The sequence below is a fragment of the Heliangelus exortis genome, chromosome 12, assembly GCF_036169615.1.
Source record: "Heliangelus exortis chromosome 12, bHelExo1.hap1, whole genome shotgun sequence".
Classification (NCBI taxonomy): domain Eukaryota; kingdom Metazoa; phylum Chordata; class Aves; order Apodiformes; family Trochilidae; genus Heliangelus; species Heliangelus exortis.
This window is the reverse complement of record NC_092433.1, coordinates 792,739-818,239: the sequence shown is the minus strand read 5'-3', so window position 1 is coordinate 818,239 and position 25,501 is coordinate 792,739. Positions and strand designations below refer to the sequence as shown.

Genomic DNA, 25,501 nt, shown 5'->3' with positions numbered 1-25,501 from the left:
AAGGAAAACCTCTAGATTTCTTCCAGTATCTAAGTGCTTCTACATCTGTGAAATATGGATGTTAAGAAAGTGGGAAGAGTAGAAAAATCACTGCTAGGTCATTATTAGACTGGAATTCATACCTTACAAGTGTAAGGTTATGCAAGCAAATAGCAAAAAGAGGCATTTGCATTTTATCTCTTGAGCACCTGAATCCTGAGAGCTTGTTCACCTTCTTGGTCAAAGGGGAACAGTCTGTATTTTACTCAATCATACTTTATAAAAGTCAATCAATACTAACTGACTGGCTTCTTTCAAGAGAAGTTAAGACAAAATTCTGCTAACATCTTTTCCTTTATGACTTACTGTGCTGTTAAGCGGAGGAATTTGGGAAACTGTGTACTGAAAACGTTAAGGCTCTAAGTTCTCCTTTAGGGCTTGTTTGGTGTACTCCAGTTGTAGTGTTCAATGATGGTCTTTTCCTCTTTTGACTGTTCTGTCAGTGTAATCACCCACCCACAGTTATACTTGCTGACATCTTATCAGGGGATGTGAACTGGTCAATAAACTGACCTAATAGATATTCAGGTCTTAGAAATTATCATAGAATAGAATCATTAAGGTTGGAAAGGATCTCCAAGTCTAACCATTAACCCAACACCACCAGCCAAACTAAGCCAACTATGTCCACATGGTGACTCCACCACCTCCCTGGGCAGCCTGTTCTAATGCCTGACCACTCTTTCCATAAATAAATTTTTCCTAATATCCTGTCTGAACCTCCCCTGGTGCAACTTGGGTCCTTTTCCTCTTGTCTTATCACCAATTATGTGGGAGAAGAGACCAGCCCCCAAACTGTTGCTTTAAAATGCATTAGGTGTAGAAGTTTTTTTAAGGAAACACAGCAGTCTTAAGAATTCCTGTTGTTGAGGGGAATAAATATGTAATTCATGTTATTTCAAACTGATGTTTTCTCTGTTAGGAAGAGATGTGAGTAGTATGTGTGTGTGCACAGGTGTGCATGCCCATCCCTGTGCCCATAATCTTTCTAAGTTTGTGCCTCTTCTGTAGATTGACTCTGGATTTTTTCATGAAAACGATCTCAAGATAGTTGCAAAGTCAATACGTGACAGAGTAGCACTAATACTATGGAGAAGAGAGAGAATTTGGCCTAGGATGCAGTCAGAGGAACGGCGAGACTCCGAGTGTCTGGAGAAGCTGAAGACCCCTCACACGCAGCAGGTCCAGGTCACCTACCTTTCTCACACGGGTCACCATGTCCTGTCAGAGTCAGAGGAGCCTGAGGCAGACCAACATCCCTACCACCAAAACCTGCCCACCAGTGTCACCTCTGTTGCCTGTAAGTCTTGTCTGGGTTCTGTGGGCGTGGGGTACTGCGTGTCTGAGGGGGAAAATCAGGGAGAATCTGAGCTCAGCGAGCTGCTCTGGGAGGTTTTTTCACTGTGGCTTAAAGAACAAGTGTCTGGGACAGATGTGCAACAATTTTGGAAGTAATAAAGTCCTAGGAAAACAATATTGAGAGAGCTCCTCCTTCAGTGGAAATGCAGGAAACTTTATATATTTGTAAATGGAAAAGCAAGGAGGACAGCTGCTAAACACAAAAGTACATGTTTTCTGTGCCAGGCTGTGTGGGATCAACACTAAACTGGTGTGAAACACACCTGCAGATGCTGAACTGGCACCAAAGTGGTCAGAGCAACTGGTGGCTTTTCCAGGTGGTGCTGGCAATGTGGAGATGTTTGTTCAAGAGCAGATCTTGCTGAAACCAAAGCACTGAGGTTTCTAGTATTTTGGGAATTACTTTCGATGGCTTCTATGAAGCTGTTCAAAAGTCTAGAGCACGGGACAAAAAAAGCCAACAAAACGTTTCTGAATTTTAAGATTTTGTAATGTAGGACTTCCATTTTGTAGGAAATATCACCTGGGTTGGCAGCATCAGGCTGTGTCAGCTGACACCCTCATTATTATTATTATTTGGGTCCTTAGGTCCCACTGCAGGTGCTCTCTGTTCCCCTGGGCTCTCTGGTTTGCCCTGAGCTCAGGAGCTGGAACCAAGGGAGCTGTTTGATCATTGTGGGGTCACAGTAGCTGCTCTCACTTGTCCAGTCCCTTGTACTTACAAACTGATCTACCAAGGCTTCGCATTCAGCTGGGCGGTTATTCTTTGAATAACCCTGGTTGGAAAAGATCTTCAAGCTCAGTGAGCCCAGCCCTTAACCAGACACTGACAAGACCTTAACTGAGCCATATCCCTAAGCACTATGTCTATAAGATCCTTAAATACCTCAGGGTTGGTGACTCCACTGTCTGTTCCAATGTCTGATAACCCTGTCAGTGAAGAAATTCTTCCTGACATCGATCTGAACCTCCTCTGGCCCAGATTGAGCCCATTACCTCTTCTCCTGTTCACTTGTAGCTTCACTGAACAGCCCCGCACCCACCTCCCTACAACCTCCTTCCAGGAAGTTGCAGAGAGCCATAAGGTCTCCCCTCAGCCTCCTTTTCTCCAAACTAAACATTCCCAGTTCCCTCAGCTGCTCCTCCAAAGCCTTGTGCTCCAAACCCAACCTCACCCTCCTTGCCCAGCACTGGACACACTCCAGTAGCTCAGTCAGGGCTCCAACACCAAGCACAGCACTCAAGGTGCAGCTTCACTGGGGCTGAGTCCAAGGACACAAGTGTGTCCTGCTCCTGCTGGACACACTTTTTATTCCTCACAGAGGCCAGGATGGCATTGGTGGTCTTGGCACACTGCTGGCTGATGTTCAGCTGGATGTCAGTCAGGCAGCACCCCCAGGTCCCTCTCTGCTGGGCAGCTCTCCAGACACTGCTCCCCAAGCCTGGTGTGGCCATCACCCAACATTCGGCCTTGTGGGAACTCATGAGGTGGCCTTGGCCCATGGGTCCAGCCTCTCCAGGTCCCTCTGCAGAGCCTCCCTACCCTGGGGCACATCAACACTTCCACCCAGCTTACTGTCACCTGCCAGCTCACTGAGGGTGCACTTTAGCACCTCATCCAGATTGTTGATAAATATGTTGAACAGGACTGGTCCCAGCCCTGAGCCCTGGGGACACCTCTGGTGATCTGTCCCCAGCTGGATTTCCCTCCATTGTCCACAACTCACTGGCCATGACCATCCAAACAGTTTTTAAATCAGAGAAGCCCACCCAGGCTGGGAGCAGCCAGTTTTTCTAGGACAAGGCTGTAGGAAACTGTGTCAAATGCCTTACTAAAGTCAAGATAGACAACATCCAGAGCCTTCCCTTCCAGTAAGTGTGTCACCTTGTCATAAAAGAAGATGGGGTCAGTCAAACAGGACCTGCCTTCTGTAAACCCATGCTGACTGGGCCTGATCACATGCTTAATCCTACATCTGCTGTATAATAACACTCAGGATGAGCTGTTCCATCAGCTTCCCCAGGACTGAAGTCAAACTGACAGGCCTGTAATGTCCTGGGTCACCCTTGTGTCCCTTCTTATAGATGGGTGTCACATTGGCTGACTTCCAGGCTGCTGGTACCTTCCCAGTCAGCCAGGACTGCTGACAGGATGATCACTGGGCTGTTCCAAAACAAACAAACATACCCTGTTTTAATGCCAAGCACTGAGTTTGGTCTCTCTCTCTGTAAGAAACTACCTGGCTTTGCTTGTAGAACCCGTTGGGCCTTCAATTTATTTTTGAGCATCAGCCTTGTAAACAGCAAGTTTGTGGTTTTATTTATGTAAAGTAACTTGTTCCTCTCTCTGTCCCCTAAAATCAACCTTTGTTACCCTGTCAGGCTCTGGTATTGAAATCTTACTATTTTTACTTTTAAAATTCATGAAGAAAATGTTGCCTTGGAAGATTTAAGATTTTATTGATTCTTTTCTAGACAGTTTTTCTGATAAATTTTGATGCACATGTTTTGCAACCAAAGTATTATAATGTTCCTACTTTACTGTTCTGGACTCTCATGTAAGCATGTTTAACCTAAAGATGCACTATCCTTAGCAAAGAGACAACTTCTGCTTTTATTCAGGTATTGTATAAACTGCTATACAGAGTGCTGCTTTGAATACTAAAATAACCAAGCATGCTTCTACATGGAAGCAAACCTTCAAGATATGAGAAATGGCCATATATGCATAACTCTCAGAATATTGCAGTGTTTACAAAGCTTTTTTTCTGGAGCTAATTTATTTATTTTTTAGTATAAACTTATTGTACTAATTCCTTTGAGGAACACCATAATTATGATTTTTCAATGGTACAATGTGGCTACCAATGGTTCTGATTATCCTGTTGCACAGGAGCTGGCAGAGTGTTATAATAAATATAAACCCTCCAATTTATTTTCTGCTTCTCTTCACCTTTTAAACCAGTGCTTGGTATTATCTGACAATTCACTATGGGGCTGGATGGGGCTTGGAGCACCCTGGGCTGGTGGGAGGTGACCCTGCCCATGCAGGGGGATTGGAACTGAATGAGCTTTAAGGTCCCTCCCAACCCAGACCAGTCTGTGATTCTATGATTTTATGTCTCTGAGTGTTTTGTATGTGGTTTTAGGCCTAAAACCTCTATAATATAATTAATGTTTTGCCAATGCATATAATAATCTGAGCTCAAACATAGAAACGTAAATTAATAACTTAATGTGCGTAATGCAAGATGTTCTATAAAAATCTGAGATTGACTCACATCTTCCGCTTTAGCACTCTACCATCATACTCTTTTTTTTCCTTGAAATATAATATAATAATAAATAAATAATAATAAATAATAATATAAGAAATATAATTGTAATAAAATGGAAACGTGCATGCAGGAGAAATTCCTGCCACGTTAGAGCAGGGCCATGTTTGACCCTTTTCAGAAATTAGCTGAATAAATATGGAGGGGTGTTAAATTTTTAAAACAAAACAAAACAGACTTATTTGGAACATGGAAAAAAGAGAAGAGGGAAAGTCAGGAAAATCTGTTACAAGCTATTTTATTTGTATTTTGGATACTTAGTCTCATTTGGTTTCTTAAATGAAGAAAAGAGCTGCTTACGCTTAGGAAGAACTGGGCTCCTATGCTTTACAGACTTTAAAAATCTTCAAAAGGCATTTTAAAATCAATAATACTCAATGCTACAGATTGATTTCCATTGGGCAGAGGATGCAGTGCCTGCCCAGTACCCATAGGTGAGCAGCTAACCCTGAGGTTGGGTGGGCAGGTGCCCTGTGGGAGAAGTTGGCACAGAGCTCAGAATGAGAACTGCTAAATCCCTGGGGCCATGCAGTTTGTCTTGCTCTGTTCTGCATTGGGAGGTATTGCTGGATGCTCAAATACAGGGTTTGGCTTGTTGAACTAAGAAATCCCACAATATAAAGAATTTTCAGTCAGTGTGTCCCTGGGAGATCACACACTAAGATACTTTGTGATCTACTAGGGACATTGCAATTGGGGTTTTCCTTTATTTCATCCTACAAAATCTATAAGCATCTGCAACTCTTAATGTCAACCTTATGCCCTTTAAAGGAAATATCAATGTGCCTAAAATATCATTCCGTGGGGATAGTCCTTGGCTCAAAAGGAGCAGCATGTGCCTTTTGTAGAAAATAACATTTGCCTTGTAGAATTTGTTTACAGAACAGAAAGGGCCGGGGTAGTAAAAATGCTAATTACACAAACCAGTGTTGACCTTGCTCCAAAATCATTGCTTTAAGGTTTGGAGTCATTGAGGTTTTAACACAAGGTATTGTTCTTTCAGCTGACAGCACCTTTGACAGTGGTCAGGGGTCCACGGTTTATTCAGACTCCCAGAGCAGCCAGCAAAGTGTCATCTACTCCTCCCTGCCCGAGCCGGTGCCCCCGGCTGCCCAGCGGGTGTACAGCCCCCCCCTGACTGAGAGCCAGGCCCTGCCCCACAGCCTCACACAGCTGGGACACTTCCAGCAGCCCTCAGCAGTAAGTGAAAAGCTTTTTTTTTTATTTGGTACTTGAGAGTGTAATTAATGGCTGGTTCATACTCTTGTTTTCGGTAGATGTGGATTCCAGGGCTTGCTTTGTATATTCCTTGCTCACCTCTGTTGATGCTGACCTGCTCAGTAATGGATTCCTGGTTGTGCTCTCAGTTGCTGCTGTGTGCCTGGCTCCATTTGCTCTTCTGGAGAAAAGCTTCACTGGGGCTGTCACACCTTGAGTAGAAAAGCTTCCAGTCAATCTGTTGGCACTGGGCTACATTGGTAGCTTTGCAGTGACTCACTTTGAACTCATGCATGTGTTGGAGAAGTGTTCTGCTTGGTTTTGTTCACTATTGGAATAGCCACATGTTAGTGTTCCACCATTTGGTAAAGAGCCTCGTGGGTCTGTTCTTTCTTCCGCTTGTGGCAAAGGTCACACAACCAGGCACTGCCATCCTGCCTCTGCCTCCCTGCCTCTGCCTCCCTGCCTCTGCCTCCCTGCCACTGCCCCCCTGGCTCTGCCTTTGGGTTTAATCCTGCACGGAGCTGGTCCTGCACACCCATTTCTGAGGCCCCAGTCCGGGCACTGGAAGCCCCGTCAGATGTTCACACTTGCTCCCGTTTTAGTGCTGTTACAACCTTGACCCACAGCAATTAATGGAACTACTGGTGCAAGAACAAGCACATGCAGGAGAACATAAATCTTGGGGTGCTTCCAGGGAGAGCAGGGCCCGGGCAGGTTGTGTCCCTGGGGAGCTGTGTCAGGGCCATGTTTTATTCCAGCACACACTCATGGGCTGTGCTCACTCTGCTCTTTGCTGCCACGGTGACCCCAGTGTGGCTCTAACTGGAAACTCCATTCAAGAGTCCCTTCTTCAAGAACTGGGAGAGGAAAATGGAGATTTGCAGACAAGAGGAGAGGTGGCACACACATCACCCCGGGTGGCACTGGGGACCTCTGCAACCCCCATGGAGCTCAGGCTTCCTCGGCAGTCCCGTCAGAGGTGCCTGACCTGTTTCATTCACTCTGGCCAAATTCAGAACCTGTCAGAAGTCTTGGAAGCTCAACCACTTCCCCGAATAAGCAGGTCATGTGGCAGGAGTTCACACCTGAACCATGAGAACCCATCATCAACCTGCAGAGCAGCCCTTCTCCCATGAGAGCTGCAAGAGGTGCCAAAACCATCCTGCCCTCTGGGTGCTCTGATGTGCCAGGAGAGGTGGAGAGCAACTCTGTGGCTGCCCCACAGGAAAAAAATGACAGTAATGATCTAGTAGGTTAACTTTTTTTTTTCATCCTATTTAACATGGGAGAAGAAAAAATACAATGAAGGACCAATGTTTTTTCCTGCTTGATCCAGGTTTACCCTGCATACTTGGTAATTTTGTCATTTGCCCTGGTTTTACCATGTATTTTCCAAAATGCGTGCAAGAAATTATGAACTGTATTTGGTGGATGCATTGAAATATTACTCCATTTACCTGAAGAAAAAAAAAAAATCATCCTTGGTATCTGTAGCCAGCTTCCTCCACTGTGGAAATCACCTTTCCTATGTGCATATTTCTCCTAGGATGCATCCCTCCTCATTCCTTGGTCAGCTGAAGCACTAACTTAACAACTTGAAATAGAACACCCAAATGGCAAATCCTGAGCAGGTTTTTTTAAAAATTAGAGCTGTGCAGCATACTCTTATACAGCAGACTTGCTGTTTGCCTTTATAGGTTTGGGTAGTTTTAACTTAAATGCGTTTTGGTTTTGGTTTGGTTTTGGTTTTGGTTTTGGTTTTTTAAGAAAGATTATAGCCTTTATTCATGAGCAAAATCTTTCTCGCAGCCTTTTATTTCCTCATGGGGCTTCCATGTCTTTTTCTTCCTGCAATAATTTAGGTTAAAAGCTCCAAGATCTGAAAATCTTAACAAAAACCGGAAACAAAAGTCTGACTCAAACCTTTCCATTCTCTGTGAAAAGAAAAAAAATCACTGCATTTATCTGGAAGATTTATTTATTTGGCAGATAACAGGCACAGAACTGGAGCTGTAGTGGTGTTGGGGTTTTTAAGTTTATGAGCCTCAGTTTGACATACTGTTTATTTTTAATTGACACGCTTGGTTTGATCTAAAGTTTTGGACAACTGTTGTTGAAGTCTGAATTTCTAGTAATTTTGTTTGTTTACTCTTCCACTGTGATTTTAATTTTTTGTATTTCCTTATTTGTTGCGGCATCCAATTCAAGCGAATTACCCGCTTTTCTTAGTAGAGAAAATTTTATAATTTATAAAATTATAAAAATCTTTGAAGGCGAATTTGCTTCCCCCAGTCCCAGGCCCCGTTGGTGCTGCTGGCGTGTTCCCATCCTCTGTGTCCCTGCTCCCAGTGGTTTTACTGCTCTGCATGCTGCCTTCCAGAAAGAGATGCAATGAAGTTTGTTTGGCTTATTTGGAAGCCGCCAACATTTTTTCCCCATTAAGTGACTTTTCATTCCTTGCAGATAACCTTTCCTTTTTTTCTCCTCTGTTTCTAACTCAGTAGCAGACAGGGTGTTCCCTTGCAGTTGCTGTAGGTGTGTGTTGCTCTCTCCCCACAGCCCGGTGTCCCCGCAGCTGCCCCCGCCGTGGTGGCCCCGCGGCCCCAGCCCTTCCAGGAGCCGGCGATGTCCTTCCCTGTGGTCCAACCCACCACTGTCTCCTCCCTGCCCCTGGGGCAGCCACAGCCAGTGCTGGCTGGCCAGCAGGTGAGATGACAAAAAGCTCTTTTCTCAGCCCATTCCTCACCCAAGGTTCAGGTGTTGGAAGGTGTTTAACTGCTACTTGAAAGGTGCAGAGATGGGGCAAAGGGTGTTGGAGTTCAGGGATGGAAGAGTAAGGGACACAGTATCACAGTTGTCCTGTGACACCTTGGGATGTCTTCATGTACTTTTAAGACTTCTTCCATTGTGGCTTAACAGCATAGGCTTGAAGCCTTGCATTGCTTTCAAGGTACTACCTTGCTCCTTAAAAATGGAATGGTTTTTGTTAATTTTGGGAAGGTGCTGAGCCTCCAGCCCAGGTTGCCCAAGGAAGCTGTGGCTGCCCCCTCCCTGGCAGTGTCTCAGCCCAGGTTGGATGGGGCTTGGAGCACCCTGGGCTGTGGGAGGTGTCCCTGACCATGGCAGGGGGTGGGAATGGATAAACTTTAAGGTCCTTTCCAACCCAAACCATTCTGTGATTCTAGGATTATCTGCCTCCTCCTTTCTAACAGGTTAGATAGTGACTCTGATGTCTCTGAATCCTCAGCAATGCTGCTTTTTGAGCTGTGCATGTGTGTTCAGTGTAAGCAACGAGCTGGGAGCCTGACATTCCAAGAGAGGAGTCTGTCTCTCTCATTTGTCTTCAAACAGTAATTCTTTGTGCGTTTTGGATTGCCAGATTGCCCCCAAAACCTGTGTACCTTACAGCTGAGGTACCAAACACTTCTCTCAAGCAGCTGAGGGGCAGCTGCAAAGCCTGCAGCCACCTCCTCCTGCGGGTGGTCGATTCCCATAAGGAACACAGCAGCAAACAATTACAGATTGGAAATTTGTGCCTCGTTTCTATGACTCTACCAAAAGAGTGGCTTTCTTCAGTCAAAAATGTTGACAGGGCTGGGGAGTGCCTGTGTACTTTGCAACTGGCACGTAATGTAGTACTCCAAACCTTCTTAGTTACCAACATTTATCTCCCAGGTTGCTTTTATTTTTTTTTAACGTGCCCTGTTCTTCTGAAAGCATCAGTAGAAGACCAATGTAATTTGGTTTCCTTGGAAAACAGAGGCTGTGTCATGTTTTGTCCTGTGTCAGATTTTTTTCTAATGGGCAGGAATATTCTCTTAGTTCTCTCAGCCAAAAGTTCTTACACTTCTGCAAATTCAGGCCTCACTAGTTGCACAGATCTCTCTAGTGGCCTCTGCAACTTTGTGCTGACAGTTCAAAATCTGTTATTTATTCCTTCCCCTGAATAAATGCTGGTTTGGAATAGGATATTTGCTCAATTTGCTCCGTTTCTTTCACATGCCCCTTCCTCGCAGCCTTGCTGTCTCTTGAAATAATTCTATCCTTGATAGTAAAAAGATTTAATAAATAGTCTGTCTTTGTTTGCCAGGCAGCCAAATAAAAGACTGTTTGCAGTATTGATGCTGGGTAAAATTATACAGTTTTATGCAGAGGTTCCCAGAGCACCCACGTGTGCCTCAGAGCCAGAACAGGGCCTGCCATTCCCTGTCTCCAGGCACCATGAGCAGTGGAGATCTGCAGTCTTGGAAAGGAACAGGGCAGGTGAACAAAAGAATGGGAAACTGGGGAGAAAATTCATGTGGCTGACACAATGAATGGGTCTGGTATGAATGTACCCTGGTGGCTCAGACACACGGGATCAGTGTCACATCGCATCAATATTTTTTCCCCAGTTTGGGTGTCTGTGCATTCATAATGTTTAGGTTATAACAAGGCAGAGTTCACATAATTGATTTGGATATTTCCCCCTCCCTATGCCTTGTCCAGTTCTCGAGCATTTTGTAACCCACACGTTGGATCTGCAGTGGAGGCTTTGAGGAGCTGCTTTTAGTTTGGGGCTGCAGAGGCTGCGTTAGCGTGCTCAATCCTCCCTGATCTGCAGGCAGCCTGTCTGAGCTGCAGATTAACCCAGCCAGGGCTGCTGGGACACCTGAGCTGGCTTGGCTTGCTGGCAGGTTTGTTGGCCCCAGCCCAGCACCCTGTGGCTCTTCTGTACCCCAGAGCTGGTTGGCTCTGGCAGGCTTTTCCATGGTTTGCATCCACACTGCCCTTTCCTTGGGGTTTTCATTGTAACTGCCCCTGTGTTCCTAAAACATGGACTGGCCAAAACTGCCATGCAGAGGCCCAACGTTTGGCTTTTTTTTTTTTTTTTTTTTTTTTTTTTTTTTTTTTTTTAATGTGGCAAGATGGATGCTCAGGCAAGAGTCATGCAGTCTCCAGCATGCCTTGCACTGCTCGTGGCATTTGGTGCATTCAGTCCCATACACTTGATACCAGTTTCCAAATACTCTTGTTCACTGATCCTTGTGTTGGACACTTTGCAGTTTCCAGTCGTGGTGAAATCTTAGCTGTTAAAGGATGGATGACATCTTGCTTCCTTTGTACATCTTCTACAGCTTTATTGTATCAATGCCTAAAAACTGGTTGAATAACACTGCTACTAAAAATTGCAAAGCAAAGTATTATATAAGCACTCATTTACAGTGAAAGTGGTGAAGATGAAAGATGCTTGGCTATTAATTTTAAAGTTACCTCTTGAGCATTGGCTGTGGTGTTGGGTTCTGTGTGCTGCAGAGTCTGGGTGAGGCATTGAATCTTGTGGTCCCACATAGGTCAGTCCAGAGCCAGCTTGGTCCCTCAGTGCCATGCTTCTGAAATGGAAGAGTTTTTAAAGTACATTCAGCATTAATCAGAGGAGCTGAAGAGGGAGATACCTGCAGCATGAAAAATGTGAAATTTTGTTACTGGTTATTTTCAGCTTTAGTGTATCTTTTTTTATTTCTGTTCTACCCTTCAGCACTTGGCAGGACAGTGAAGCACTGTTTTCTCTGGAAGGGTAAAACTGCTCTTTTGGCTCTCACATTGTTACTATGGAACCTCAGAAATAACTGGAATCCAGCTTCTGCAATAATTACTGTGTTTTATTCATGTCTCAGATAATAAGCATTGGTATTTCCATGCCTGCTACACTGTGTAGTCAGCTTTTGAATGCCAAGATTAGCTGGGTATGATCTGCATAGTGGGAATCTTTGAAGTCCGTGGGTGGGGATTGTACAGGGCCAACTAGAACAAACTCTGGGATTTAAAGAGTCTGAGTCATTACAAATAACCTTTCCAAGACAGCTATAACTTCTTTTCAGGTAATGTATCTTGAATTTAAATGTGTTTTACACATAGGCTCTTGTGCAGTGTTTAAATCAGGAGTGCCCTTCTCTAAAGGACCCCCCCTCCCAGCCAGAGCTCTGTCCTGACCACACCATAACTAGAGAGAGAAACTGGTGCACTGCTTCTCTCTTAATATGTAAGCTGTAACCTTTTTTATTCTTCTTCTCTTTCCTAGCAACAACCCATATCACAGCAAGCTTCTCTGCAGCAAGTGCTGGCCAGCCAGCCTGTTTGCCCAATCCAGCCTGCAACCCATCTGTTACCCCAGTACCAGCCCCAGACCTCTCAGGTGGCAGCTACCAGTACACCACTAAAACCCCTTCAGATTTCAACTGTGCCACAGCTTCCACCAGTGGCCCCTTCCCAGGTAATGCCTTGGAAACGTGTGTGCGAATAAACCCATTTGAGTAAAGCTTTCTGGCTAATAATTAACATGATTTGCAGTTTTTGTGTGGCTATTTGGAATGCATGTCAATGTAATTAGTCTATAAAAGTACAGCGTTTTCCTAAGTCCTGTGTTTTTCTTTACTATTGGTTTGTTTGGTGAAGCAAAATCTCCTTTGAGTAATCCTGTGTCATGCCTAGAGAATCCACTTAATGGCAGTTACAGAATTGCAATAGCTGTATTTGGGTTTTAATTTTTTTTTGCACCTTCCCCCCTGGCATACTGTTCTCCCCATCCCAGGCTTAAGAGCATGAGAAGTAGCCCATTTCTTTTTGTGTTCCTGAGCTCCTGACTCCTCTACTTTCCCCATCACCCTCCCACCTCCCTTCCTAGCTCTCAGCCCAGATCTGTTTTTAGTAACAGGGAGAGACCTTTCCATGGCCTGGGAGGGTTTGTTGGTGCTCTCAGTGTGTTTGCTAGTGACAACCACATTGATGTGAAGCACCTTGTGCCAAGGGAAGGAACAAGCTGCTTCCCTGATGAGAGGGTGGTTAAACCCCTTCCATGGGATCCTCCATGCTGCCTGGGTTGCAGCCAGCCTGTTTAAAGACAAGGGGTTTAAATTGTCTTACAGAATTCTGCATGAAGGAGTTTTGCTTTTTCTGTCTGGTCCAATGCCTTTTCATTTCTGTTGAAATGAAAGCATCTTTTAATCAGTGTGTTGCTTGAAGACTTCAAGCTATAACGTATAAGCACATCCCATGAAATGAATTTTTTTTTCTAGTGATTTAAGAATAAATCAGTTTTCGTTACTGTTTATAAACCTCAAGATGTGAATGGAAGTGATTAACAAACAGACATAATCCTCATGGCACAGATGATTTTTATGTACTTGTTTGGCAAATGAAACGAGTCGGTACCGTCAGTGAAAGCACTCGCCATTTATGTGATATTATATTTTTTTCAGATTCCTCAGTTTCCTGTCATTCCTGCAATTACTCCTCTGGCAGGACTTGACAGCCTTCCTCCAAACCTCTCTGATATACCTGCTGCAAACGTGCCCCCCATACCCGCTCCTTCTCAGTACTTTGCTCCAGCCGTGATTTTGCCCAGCCTCCCCATGAACCCCACGCTGCCTCTGGCACCCAACTCCCCCGCCCTCCCCATGCAGGCAGTCAACCTTCCTCACACCACCGTGGCTTCTCTGGTCTTGCCCTGCCAAACTATAGTGCCAAACATGTCTGCGGCCACCATCCCCCTGCTTGCCGTGGCCCCGCCGGGAGTGCCGGCACTGCCGCCGCACCACGGGGTGCCCCAGCTCTCCCAGCAACAGATGTACCAGAGCACCTTCCAGCAGATCATTCAGAGTGAAGCACCCTCTCCCCATCACACCCAGAGCACACAGGCAGTGTCCCAGCAGCAGCAGCAGCAGCAGCCTCCACCTCCTCAGTCCCTGCAGCCCAGCGTCATCCATCCTCCAGACCAGGCCCTGCCTGCACCTGGGGCTGCTCACCAGGTAACCCGTGGGCTCGGGGCTGTGTCTGTTCTGTGGTGATGGACATGGGTGTTCCTGGGGTTTGAGCTCTGTAAACACACAATGACAGGTGGTTGTTTTACCTTGTCCTTAAGATGTTTTCTTAACTTCTCGACCTGGGTCTTGGAGGTGGTTGCCAGAGCTGTGAAGTCAGGTGAGATTTTCCTTGAGGGACAGGTGAATATTGAGGATCATAGGAAAGACTCTTAACGGGCTTTGGAAGGCAAGCAGATGAGCACTTGATGTTCCTTCTTTCTTCTCCTGTCTCACATTGGGAAGGGTTACAAGCTGTGCTTCTCCTGTGGCAGGAGGCAGCAGTCACACAGCCTCCCTGGTGCTGTTCCCCAGCCTGTGCCAGGTGCTCCTGGCAGGGCACAGGGGAGCTGGCAGGAGTGATGGAGCTGGTTTGCTGTACAACTGCTTAAAAGGGTAAAGGGAAGTGACCAGTTCTAGCAAAATGCATGGAGAACATCTGTCAGGAATGAATTTTAACTTCTGACCCTTTCCCCATTAAAAGAAAGGAGGCATCAAATGGTGCTTCTAATATTAGCACTGTTTACAAGGGAACTTCTTCAGGACTTGTTGACAGAGTCTGTAAATACTTCTGTTGCCACATCTGTGATATGACAACATGAAATGTGGTCTGACCCAAGCAGGAGAGAGCACTGAATCTGTTAATAATAACATTCTTGAAAATCTGTCTTCTACTACATCACTTTGCCACAACATATTGATTAAAATTCATAACATCCCATTTCAACCTGCCATGTCATGGCATCTTCAAAAGCAGTGCATCATTTTTCTGTATCTCTCTTCAGCCCTTATTTTGTACAGAAATGCTGCTGTGCAGAAATACTGTTTGTGAAGAATTAGGCAGTGTGGAGCCCAGGACAGTCCCTGCTGAGCTCCTGCTATTTCCAGTGGCTTTAGAGGGGATTGAGGCAGACCCATTACCTGCAGCCAGTGTGCAAGGGACACTGAAACTGGGAGCTGCTATTCCCAGAGCATCCTGGCACAGTCTATCAGATATCTATGGAAGAATTGCATAGTAGTAATCTTAAGATTTTTTTTTTAAAATAGACAAGAGGAAAGCTCAAAATTTTGTTGTTCTCTGTTTTAAAGTACTTTCACTGGAGAGGTGTTTAAAGGCTTTCCCCTGCAGTGCTGTTCTTGTGCAGTGCTGTCCATGTTCAGCATCTCTGAGTTCAGCTTTGCCCAGGTAAATTCGACATTGAGACATTTTAGACCTGGAATAATTTCCTCTCGTACCCAGAATCTGCAGAGAGCATGGAGTAATGAAATTGTGTGACCTAGTTCTCATCTGAGTCTTGATTTTATTTTATTTTTAAGTATATTCCCCAAATAGTCTAAATCTCCAGGTGATACTTCAAAAAATTAAAACTACTCAGAGCTTTGCCCTCTTATTAAAATGATTTTTTTCTTCCATATTTTCCTTTCTTTCCTTTTTCCTCTTCCCACAAGCTCAGTCCCTTTGGAAAAAAAAAAACAAACATGATGTACCTAAAAGGAGAATGTTCTGTTCTTAAATGTAGAACTCAAAAGAACTGTTATGCAGAACAACAACAGAGTCTCTATGGCATCTAATCGCATCAGCCCCATTCCCACCAAGCGCTTACGCACAGGAGTTATTTTAATGCCCTGAACAAATCCACGGAGATAAATGTGTGGAACACAGGGAAACCTTTACAGGACTGGGGCCTTGGTGCTCAGCGTGTCAAGAGTTAAGTTGTGTCTTAAATGTTTAAGCTAAATGGAAAAAAAATGTTTCATGAGACACTGATATATGTCTGGTAAAAAAGAGTTAACTGTGTGGTCTGTACCAGTTACTGGATATATATATAGTAGGGTTTTTTTTTTAAATCTTAATTTAATCTATGGGTAGAGTTTATTTTTCTCTGCATGGGCACTATGGTAGGCTTGTTGCAATGAACTACTCAGGGCAATGAATTAGTAATCTAAGATTTTAATTTTGTTGCAAAATATGGCTTTATTTCCACTAAATAGGACCTGAGCAATGCACATGTTGTCAGAACTATTGAGGAAAAATCTTTAGATTTTTCTTTGGTCATTTAAAAGCAAGTTTAAACACTGAAATAGTTACTGTTCCAAGCAGGGACCATACAAATACAGTCTCACTGCAGACTTAAAATCCTTTCTTCAGGAACTCAGTGGCTGTAGCACCTTGTCATGTAAGTCACAAGCACTCTTAAGTAGATTTGTTTTAATAGCTGTCTGTTGTGTTGCAGCAGATTTCTGGACACCCTCAGTATGCTCTGGAAGCTGGAGCCCAGGTGCCTGTGCTGCCTGTACAACCCTCCATAGTCATGTCACCGCCTGTGCAGCTGCAGCCTGAGCTGCTGCCTCCCCGCGTCACTCCAGAAGGCATTTCCCAGGTTCATGGCAGCCTGGCAGCAGCTAGCCCACCCGTCCCCATAGATCACTCTCTGCCTCTCCAGCCTTCTGCTCTGCTGCAGCTCCAGCCTGATCTTTCCCAGCCCCTGGGTCAGCAGCTCCCAGCTCCCTGCTCCGCTGTCCCGGCAGCAGCAGAGACATCTCAAGAGGTAGAGCCCTTTCTTTTGAAGTACCTCCCCAGCCTCACCCTTAACCTTCTCTCTTACTCCCTTGTGAAATAAGGGGCTTATTTCCCAAGGGAGATGATCCCCTCTTACCATATAGAGCTGCTTGTCCTAGATGCTCACAACTTGGGTCAGCAAATAAATGGCTATTTCAGATGAAGCTGGAACCTGCATGTTGTTCTTTGGGAAATGTCTCCATGAAGGAATGGGGCAGCAGGACTGAGTATCTCCCTGTCTGTAGCTGTGCACACACACACAGTGACAGAGATTACTTCCTTTGAAAAGCTGTGGATCAGGAAGATGCTGTTCTGTAGAGTTTCAAACGTGTTTTGTCCAGTCTTGTTTTAAATGTCTCGCACTTGTGCAACCAACCATCATTTGCCTTAAGAAGCTGCTTCACACTCTGATTCTTCACTGTGTAAAAGCTCTTCATGCTCCTTATCTTGAGCTGTAATCCCATTTCATTTAGTGCTGTATCCTCCTGTATTGCATGAATTCTAGCCCTGGGATTTTTGTTTCCTCGGATATTCGTAGGTGATTCCAATTCTTAGTGTCATATAAGGAAGGTACATTTTGTTTTTCTTTATAAAACTGTCAATCAGCTCCTCCTGTCTGCTATTTTGACTTGTCTTTCCACTCCCATAGTTGTTTGACCTTTCAGTCTTGACAGAATGTCACAGAACATTTCCTTCTCTTCAATTGTCTAATACTTATCTGTAAGCAAAGCAAAACAAACATTTTGGCATTTGCACCAGATTTCAGTAAATAAGTCTGATTTGTTTCTCCACTTCAGAACTGAAGCATCCCTCAGCAATTCTTCCTTCAGAATTTTTCCTCTTGAGCCTCTCTGTTCTGAGCTACTTTTCCTTCCAAAATAACAGTTTCTGCCTTTTCAGCTAAATCTCTTGTTTTCACCCCTGCTTCCATGCACTCAAGGCATGCCCCAGCTACACAGGACAGCCTCCAACTTTCAGTAGAGTTGCAGCTTAGCTCCTCTTCCAGAAGGTGTCCTGTCAGTAAGGATGTGTCCTTTTAGTGGCAGTCTAATTCCTGTCAAATATTCATGCTGTGATGTAGGGTGTTCCCTGATGGATTCCAGTGTCCTCTTGGTTAGATGTAGCAGAAATGGTAGAACCTGCCCCAGTAGTCCCCTGCAGAACCCCCAGGTTCTGTGACAGGCATATCCCTTACTCAGCCTATGGTATTTCTTCCCCAGTTGCTTTTTTTCTTTTTTGTTTTTTTTGGTATTTGCAGCTCAGGTGAGGTTCAATATTGAGGCCAAAGCTGCAACCTTCAGCACAGGATCCCTCCCATTAGAGGTTCTGGAACTATGAATAAACCTCATTGTTCCTGCCCAGTGTGATACAGGGGATACAAGTTGTCCTAAAATACCTAGGAAGTCCATGCCCACTGAGTCATGTGTGTCCTGTCACTTCTTCATATCCCTTTGGAGCATTTAACCGCTGTTCTGCTAACTTCATCCTCACATTTCATCTCTAAGTTAACTCCCCTCTCTTTCAATCTAGGAAGCCAATCCAATACCAGGATCATGAGACTGATCAGCATGCTTCCCATGCTGATTTTATGACACATATTGCTAAGGTTTTCTTGGATGTAGGAGGAATTTCATGTCTGCACATATTCAAAACACTACTTTATTGCTCCTTTGCCATATTGTTCTCTCTTTGCTTTGTTCCAACGTGTGTCAGTGCTCACATCCAGACCAACCTGAACTGATCAGGAAATGAGATTTTGTAAGGCACTTGATCAGGTGCATGACTAAAATTTAGATACATTATGTCTGTGTTCTCACTGTTCATTAATTCTGCAGTTTAATTAATACTGCAGTTTCAGTAAAACTGCAGTCAAGCTTGGCATGGCATATGTGTGGCATTATAAGCAACAAGTGGAGCTGACTGGTTAACCACTGAGCTTTAACTCCAGCCTACCAGTTGCTTTGGTATGAAAATGTGCGTCAAGAGGCTTGGTTCTAGCTGTGTGTCCATAAAAAGATTGTATAGACATATGTTTGTACAGATATATTCATAAATATATATGTATTTATATATATTTATATATACATTTGGGGGGGGTGTATATACCTCCACAGGTATATACATGCTCAGGTGTGTGTGTGTCTGTTCACATGGATGGGACGTGTGTTCCAGCAGGTACAGCAGCATCAGCATGACAGGTTCTGGGAGAACAGGGCTACCATTTCTGTAGTGTAAGACAGCAAGAAGATGTGGGATGAGCACAGAGGTTTTTAAATGATGAATTTTCTTCTTTTATTTGTAAGTTCCCCAGAAATTTTCATGACAAGCCAAATAAAATGAAAGTACTTAACATATTTCCAGAAACTATACAAAATAATGAAGCAAATTGTCTTAAACTTTCTGTCCATTCAAAACTAAATTAGATGGGTGCTGTTGTGGATCTGCTTTTCCATTGTGGTGAAAACTGGTTTGTTTCTCTCACCACCTCTTCTGCTTTATAGACATCAGAAGGGAACAAGCAGATTTGTGGCTCTGTCTTAAAAAGTTGTTGTACACAAGCAAAACTGATGCTTTGGGCAGAAGTAATGTTGGGAGGGTAAGGTGGGACTTTTTTTTTCCCTCTGATTTCCAAGAAATGGTTAAACAGAATGGTCTAGGCTTACAGCAAAATCTTTCTTAAAGGTGTTTTAAATCTGCATTTACTTAAATGATTTTTTCTTACATTTTAGGAGCAGGCAATGCAGGACAAACTCCAAACTCTGTCACAGAGCTGTGAAAGGTATCATTATAATCTCTTTGGCGTAAGAAATGTTTCTGGAGGCTGTTTTTCCCTCTCTCTCTACAAGGCTGGGCCAAACGTCTGGCCTCTGCCTTGGCTGAGAGAAGAGTAGCAGGAGCTGACCAGGAGAAGATAGAAAGGGTCACATCTGGAGAGAGAGCTGCACATGTGTGTGCAGTGTTGCCTCTTGTGGCTCTTCCAACTCTTTTAGTTCTGTGCTTTGGGTGCTGCATCCTAAATTTGATGTATGAACAACAGCTTTCATTTCAAAGTGTAGATTCTCTTTTTGTTAAGGTAACTGGAGTGATACAGCCTCTGGTTATGATGCTGTTGAATCTGTATTAAAACATGCTACACTGGTAAAATTGGGTATATATTCCCTCTTTGGGACTAAACTGGGTGTGCCTGCCATGCTCTTTCCCCAGGCATGGTACATGGAATGATTTATAGGTGAGTTGTGTGTTGAGCCACTCAAAGGTATCATTCCCAGAGTCAGAACAGCCAGAAGCCTGTGATGTGTGTTCAGTACATGGAAGCCTGGCAGTGCCAATGAGTAATGAGAAATGACCCCCAGAGCCAGATTAGCACTCCTCAGAAGCAAAAGCAAATTTCAATTTCTGCCAGCCCTCATGTGGCTGTACTCAAAGCAGAAGGGGAGGCAGCACAGTTTAGAGGCTGCAGTGAGGAAAAGCCCTGGAAAGGAAGGTTCAGACTGCAGAGGGGCTGATAGGAGAAGCTCCAAGGCAGGAATCCCCTCCCCATGCATCCTCCTTGCTACAGCTCCTGCCTTGGCACCAGCAGCAAGTCTGATTTCTCACAGTTTGGGTATGGATAAGATAGATGTGAACAGTCTATGTTCAGAAGCAGCTGAAAGTCTCATCTATTGCAGGAGCCATCACCAGCTTTTTCCTTAATATATAATATATACCTTTATATATAAAAGTTTGGGGTTAGAATTTTAGTGACTCTTCTATTTTCCCAGGTTAAGTTTATCAACATTTACTGTTTTCATTCTACCCTGCCCAGTTAGCCTAACACAAGTCAATGCAACCCTAAAATAGAACCTTTGTTGCACAAGTATTTGCTGCTTATAATACATGGAAAGTGAAATCTAATTTTTAGCCACTGTAGATTAACAAGAAGACAAGAGGCAATGGCTTAAAACTTGAAGAGAAGAGATTTAGATTAGGTATTAGGAAAAAATTCTTTCCTGTGAGGGTGGTGAGATGCTGGAACAGGTTGCCCAGGGAAGTTGTTGCTGCCCACTCCCTGGAAGTGTTTAGGACCAGGTTGGATGGGGCTTGGAGCAGCCTCGTCTGGTGGGATGATTTTTTTGCCCAGGGCAGGGGGTTGGAAGTAGATGGTCTTTAAGGTCCCTTCCAAGCCAAACTATTCTATGATTCTCTGATAAATGAGTTAGACAAAGGAGTTCATTTTGTCCTTCTAGTCTGTTGTAGGAAGGCACATAAAATTTTCAGTCATCTTTTGAACTCTCATTTGCCTGTTCCAGAACTGTTTGAAAAGCTGTGACTGCAGCAGCAGGGAGATCTTGGACTTGAAGCAGAGGGAGATCCCTCTCTCCTGCGTGCACAGGGACCTCAGCACTGGAGCTGGGTTGTGCTTTTGTAGAAGGGAGGGTAATGGCAGGTGAATCAGCCAGGAATTGCAGTAAAGAGGTGGTGTGGGGAGTATGCCCCACGTGCAGACTGGGTTCACCTTCCTGACATGGGAGTTATGAGGGAGCAAAGAGAGGTTGGAACTGGATGATCTCTGTGTTCCTGCCCAAACAAAACCATTCTGTGATTATATGAAATAAGCTGTTCTGTGCAACCAGTGCAGAACAAGAAGTAAAAGCCTTAAATTTAAGAAAAGGTTAGACTTTTTAATGTATGGCTAAATGAGCACAGAAATAAATTGTCCAGGAAGTTTATGAGATCTCAGTTGTTTTGTAAGATCACAAACCTCGGGTGACCTCTGGTTTATCCAGAGCTGATATCATACCTTGGGGCAATAAACAGGTCGGATGATCTTACAAGGTTCCTTCCTGACACAGTTCTTATGAACCTCTGAAAATTTCTTGCAAACCACTTGCACACTGATGTTTTCTGTACATGTCACGTTACAATAAGGGTGTTAGCAGCTACTGTTTTGGCTGCTGAAATAATAGCCTTTTGCTAGCTGTTCATCCAGGGTATTGTGGCATATGACCTTTCTGATCCTTGAGAAGTGCAGGGAGAGGAGAGGCAGTCTCTCACAGGATGCTCCTACTCTCTTCTTTATCTCTGACAAACCCTGCTCAGACCTGCTGGGAGTGCAGCCAGCCAGGAGCTGAGAAGTTGGACCTTCGGGAAAGAGGAACTTGTGCAGCTCCGAGAGGAGCTGTAAGGATGCCTCAAGTGGAGGGACTAGGGAGGTGCAGGGATATATTAAGAGTGATGAGACTTTCCCAGGGGTATTGTCAAGAATGTTAATAGCTCATTTTTCAGTAGGTGTAGTAGCCAGAGTACATGTGGAGTAACTTCCTTTGCTTGCTGAGCATCTCTCTGTAGCTGGCTCATTGTGGCACAAAAGAGTGCAGGTGTGTTTTTTTGTTTTGTTTGTTTTGCAGTCTCTGTTGTTGTGTTTTACCTATGACTTATTCCATTGTGTGTGACAGCAGTTTTATATTGGGGTTTTTCTTCCATTCTCTTACAAAGCTATATGAGTCAAGATGTTACCTCGGGTAAAGAGATGAGTGACAGCTTTGAAGGAGCAATAGGAAGTGGAAAACAAGAAGGAAAGTCTTCAAAAAAACATAAGAAATCTACACGCACTCGTTCCCGCCAGGAAAAGTCCAGCAGACCCAAACTGACCATATTAAATGTGAGTACAACCTCTTGGAGGGTAACTTTAGGATTCTTTTATCTTTGCCAGAAATAACTGCTGTTATTTTTTGCTTGCAGGTTTGTAACACAGGGGATAAGATGGTGGAGTGCCAGCTTGAGACACACAATCACAAAATGGTGACTTTTAAGTTCGATTTGGATGGTGATGCACCAGAGGAAATTGCTACTTACATGGTAAGACTTGGGGAGCAGCTACCTGCAGTCTCCTCTTTGAACCAAACTGCTCTCACGTGTGCTTGCTGACTGACCACAGCTTTCTGAGAGCTACAGAACAGAGCATTGACATTACTGTTTTCCTTGCTATTTTGGTGTGGCCTTGTAGGTGGAGAATGAATTCATATTGCCCAGTGAAAAAGAGACATTTATTGAACAAATGAAAGACATTATTGATAAAGCAGAAGATATGCTCAGTGAAGATACTGAAGGAGAACGAAGTTCTGATCAGGGAACGAGTCCCCAGCAAGATGCTGATAGACTGGAAGTGAGTGAGGTAAGAAATGTTAAATAAAGATTTATAGTTTCATTCCTTTGATTTTTTTAATGGCTAGTTACCATAAATTAGTTTTACATTCTGTGTTTTAAAAAATTGTTTCTTAGATTTTGCTCCATTAGGTCTTACAGTGTGTGTGGTATGATGCTCCCCTGGCACTGATGTGAAATTACTATTTCTTCTGTTGTTCTGTTTTTGTTTTTTTAACAGGAGAAGCGTCAGTCTCAAATGAAGGCACCTGTCTATCAGCAAAATGGTAAATGTGCCTCTGAATACAAACTTAATCTCAAGCTTTAAGGCAGTCACTAGTTTATGCAGAAGTTTGCTAGATTCAGGAAAAAAACCACCAGTTACTGGTGCCTGGAAATGCATCTAGAAATACAGGTATGACAGTGGTCCTGCTGTTAACAGCTTGGGAGACTGCAGGGTAACCTGGATGAATCCAACATCTGGAGATGTTTAGGGAAGCCCGGAATTACACAAGCTGATAAACAGCAGTGGAAAAGTTTAGATGGTACAGGAAAATGTACTCTATTTACATCAATGACTGTTCGCAAGGGAAAGCTGAAAGATTTTGTTTGTGTTGGTAATTCCATTGAAACTTTTAACCCAGAAGTTTTCAGCTGTTTTTATGGGAGGGATCTCAGCCTTCTGAACACAATTGGATCGCATGGGTTTTACACAAAAACAGAAGGACATTGACCCATGATTCCCCCTAAGTGCATGGTGGCAGGAAAAAAGAAACCTCTGTAAAGGGAGCATCATTTCCAAAATCCCTCTTTACTGCTTGTGGCACTCTTTATTTGCTCCGTGGTGGCTGGGGGAAGAAGGATAATTTAAAACTTCTTTGACAAGTGCAGAAACTGGGGACCCTCCAAACTAGATGTTCTGATCAAAAGATTTGGTTCATTTTTTTGACTGTAATGTCATACAATTTTCTCAGTACACCTGTTTTTTAATATAACACTTAGATTTCTGCTGATGAAAGTTACACAGTTTGTTAGTTCTGGTTTGCCATTTACATATGGTAGGCTATTAGGTAAGATGTGGAAGGTAAGACTAGCTAGAAAACTTCCAACATGGAAGTTAAGCAGGAAAAAAAGTGCTTACCTTTTATTTTCTTTTCCTCTCTAGTTTTGCATACAGGAAAAAGGTGGTTTATCATATGTCCTGTCGTGGAAAACCCTACTACTGATGCACCAGAATTCTCTCCCCCGGTACCTCAGAGTGCACAGCAGTTGGAAGGGCCAGGTATGTACAAACTGTATGGAAAGCATGTTCTCTAGAGCAGCTGTGTCATTTCTCTTCTGTTCTCAGCCTGACTTAGTTGTGGTTTTTTTCATTTAATTTAGTTGGGAGAAGAAAATTATGAATTTTTTTAAGTTGTGTGTTTTAAGAGTGTTCCTGGTATTGAACCAAATCAGGAATGTTTACTTGAGTTCCAGGAAAGTCTCAGTATTTTGTCTCTGCCTTACCCTGTACTGTAGCTGAAGTTGCAGTCACTGCTGTTTTAATAAGCAGTGTCTTTTCAGCCAAATGCTTTTGCACAATCTGCAGTTCAGGTTCTAATTTGACTTGTGTAACAGTTTCTGGTGGGAAGTGCTAATGAATGGGTTTCAGCTAGATATGGTTATCACTGGAGCTAGCCAGGAGGCTTTGCAGGGACTTCCTTTCATTCCATCCAGCTCATCAAGGAGCTGACCTGATGTTGATGTTCTTTCTAGACCCAGAGCAGTCGGATGACCAGCAGGCCAGCTCTGCCATCATGGATCCACCCGGGGGCTCAGCTGCTCAGCAGCTTCCCCTGCAAGCGGGCATCAGTGACAGCCCCCTCGGGGTCTCCCCAGCTCCGGCACAAGTTCCTGCTGCAGCATCTTCCACCGGATTGCCAAGCCAGGTGGACTTCCCAGCTCCGGCACCACAGGGATCTGCTCCAAACCCCCCAGAGCAGACGGCTGCTAATGGTGCCCAGCCGGAGTGTCCTCTGCTGCCACCGGGGATAGTGGCCCAGCCGCCCGGGATGGTGGCCCAGCCGCCGGGTGTGCCTGTCACCCACTCTGCCACGCTGGAGGAGCCTTCTGAGGCTGCCCCCGCCCCACCGCCCCGGCAGCCTCAGGCCGACGAGGGCACCTGTGTCCCCGACGTGGAGCTCGCGTGTTGCAGCGTGGGGCCGCACGTGGCAGTGCCGGCAGCTCCCACGGCGGCACCCGAGCCCTGCCCGCTGCCCGTGCTCCCCGACACGGTCGTCCTGGAGCGGCAGCCGGCGGCACAGGCCCCACAGCTGCCGGAGGCCGCCCAGCCCGGGCTGCTGCAGCAGCACCCCTTCCTCAGCCAGACCTTCCCCCCCGCCGACCCCCTGGGCCTGGCAGGGTCCCAGCTGCAGAGCCCCACTCAGATGCCGGTGGTCGCGTCCCAGCAGCACGCCATGCTGCCACAGGCCCAGCCAGGCCCCTGCCCCAGCGTGGGGGTCGGCCTGCTGCAGCCCAGCACCGCCGAGTCCGACGGGGAGGGTCCGCCCAGGGTGGATTTCGTTGACAACACCATCAAAAGCCTGGATGAGAAGCTGCGCAATTTGCTTTACCAGGAATACGTTCCTACTTCTTCGGCGTCGGCCGGGACCCCCGAAGCCCCAGTCCCTTCAGAGCAGGGTGACAGTGAGTTTAACTTGCCGCCTTTCCCCGAAGATGGCGTTTCCACGTTGGAGGTGAGGGAACCTGGCCACAGCGTCGCTGATACTGGCCAGGAGACCAAAGCTGCTGCTGAGGCCCCGTCGGTGCCACTCCTGCCATCCATGACCTCACCCTACCCAGTCCTGGTTAGTCTGGCCATGGCTCTGCCCATTAAACCCCCAGATCCAGTGCTAGGGATGGCACCAGAGCAGAGCTCAGAAACAGCGAGCCTGTTGTAGGACACGTATGATTTTCTTGCTTCTCTAAACATTTTATGTCTCTGCTGCTGGCTGTGTTACCTTTGGTCTGTTGACTGCCTTCCAGTG

At 45.0% G+C, this 25,501-nt stretch overlaps 1 protein-coding gene across 11 annotated transcripts in view; it reads left to right on the top strand.

Annotated features, from left to right (window-relative positions):
- The window catches only part of WNK2 (WNK lysine deficient protein kinase 2), a 117,126-nt gene that overhangs the window by 57,836 nt on the left and 33,789 nt on the right, over window positions 1–25,501 (top strand). For 9 of the 11 annotated variants that reach the window (XM_071755331.1, XM_071755334.1, XM_071755332.1 and 6 more), the window contains exons 8-20: window positions 1,051–1,339; window positions 5,737–5,933; window positions 8,514–8,660; window positions 12,016–12,207; window positions 13,193–13,741; window positions 16,027–16,341; window positions 19,082–19,131; window positions 21,828–21,993; window positions 22,074–22,190; window positions 22,339–22,506; window positions 22,717–22,762; window positions 23,641–23,757; window positions 24,231–25,321. In XM_071755331.1, coding sequence (XP_071611432.1) covers window positions 1,051–1,339; window positions 5,737–5,933; window positions 8,514–8,660; window positions 12,016–12,207; window positions 13,193–13,741; window positions 16,027–16,341; window positions 19,082–19,131; window positions 21,828–21,993; window positions 22,074–22,190; window positions 22,339–22,506; window positions 22,717–22,762; window positions 23,641–23,757; window positions 24,231–25,321 — 3,444 coding nt within the window. The remainder of the gene's footprint in view (window positions 1–1,050; window positions 1,340–5,736; window positions 5,934–8,513; window positions 8,661–12,015; window positions 12,208–13,192; window positions 13,742–16,026; window positions 16,342–19,081; window positions 19,132–21,827; window positions 21,994–22,073; window positions 22,191–22,338; window positions 22,507–22,716; window positions 22,763–23,640; window positions 23,758–24,230; window positions 25,322–25,501) is intronic. The other 2 variants (XM_071755327.1, XM_071755333.1) reach the window with 2 other exon arrangements.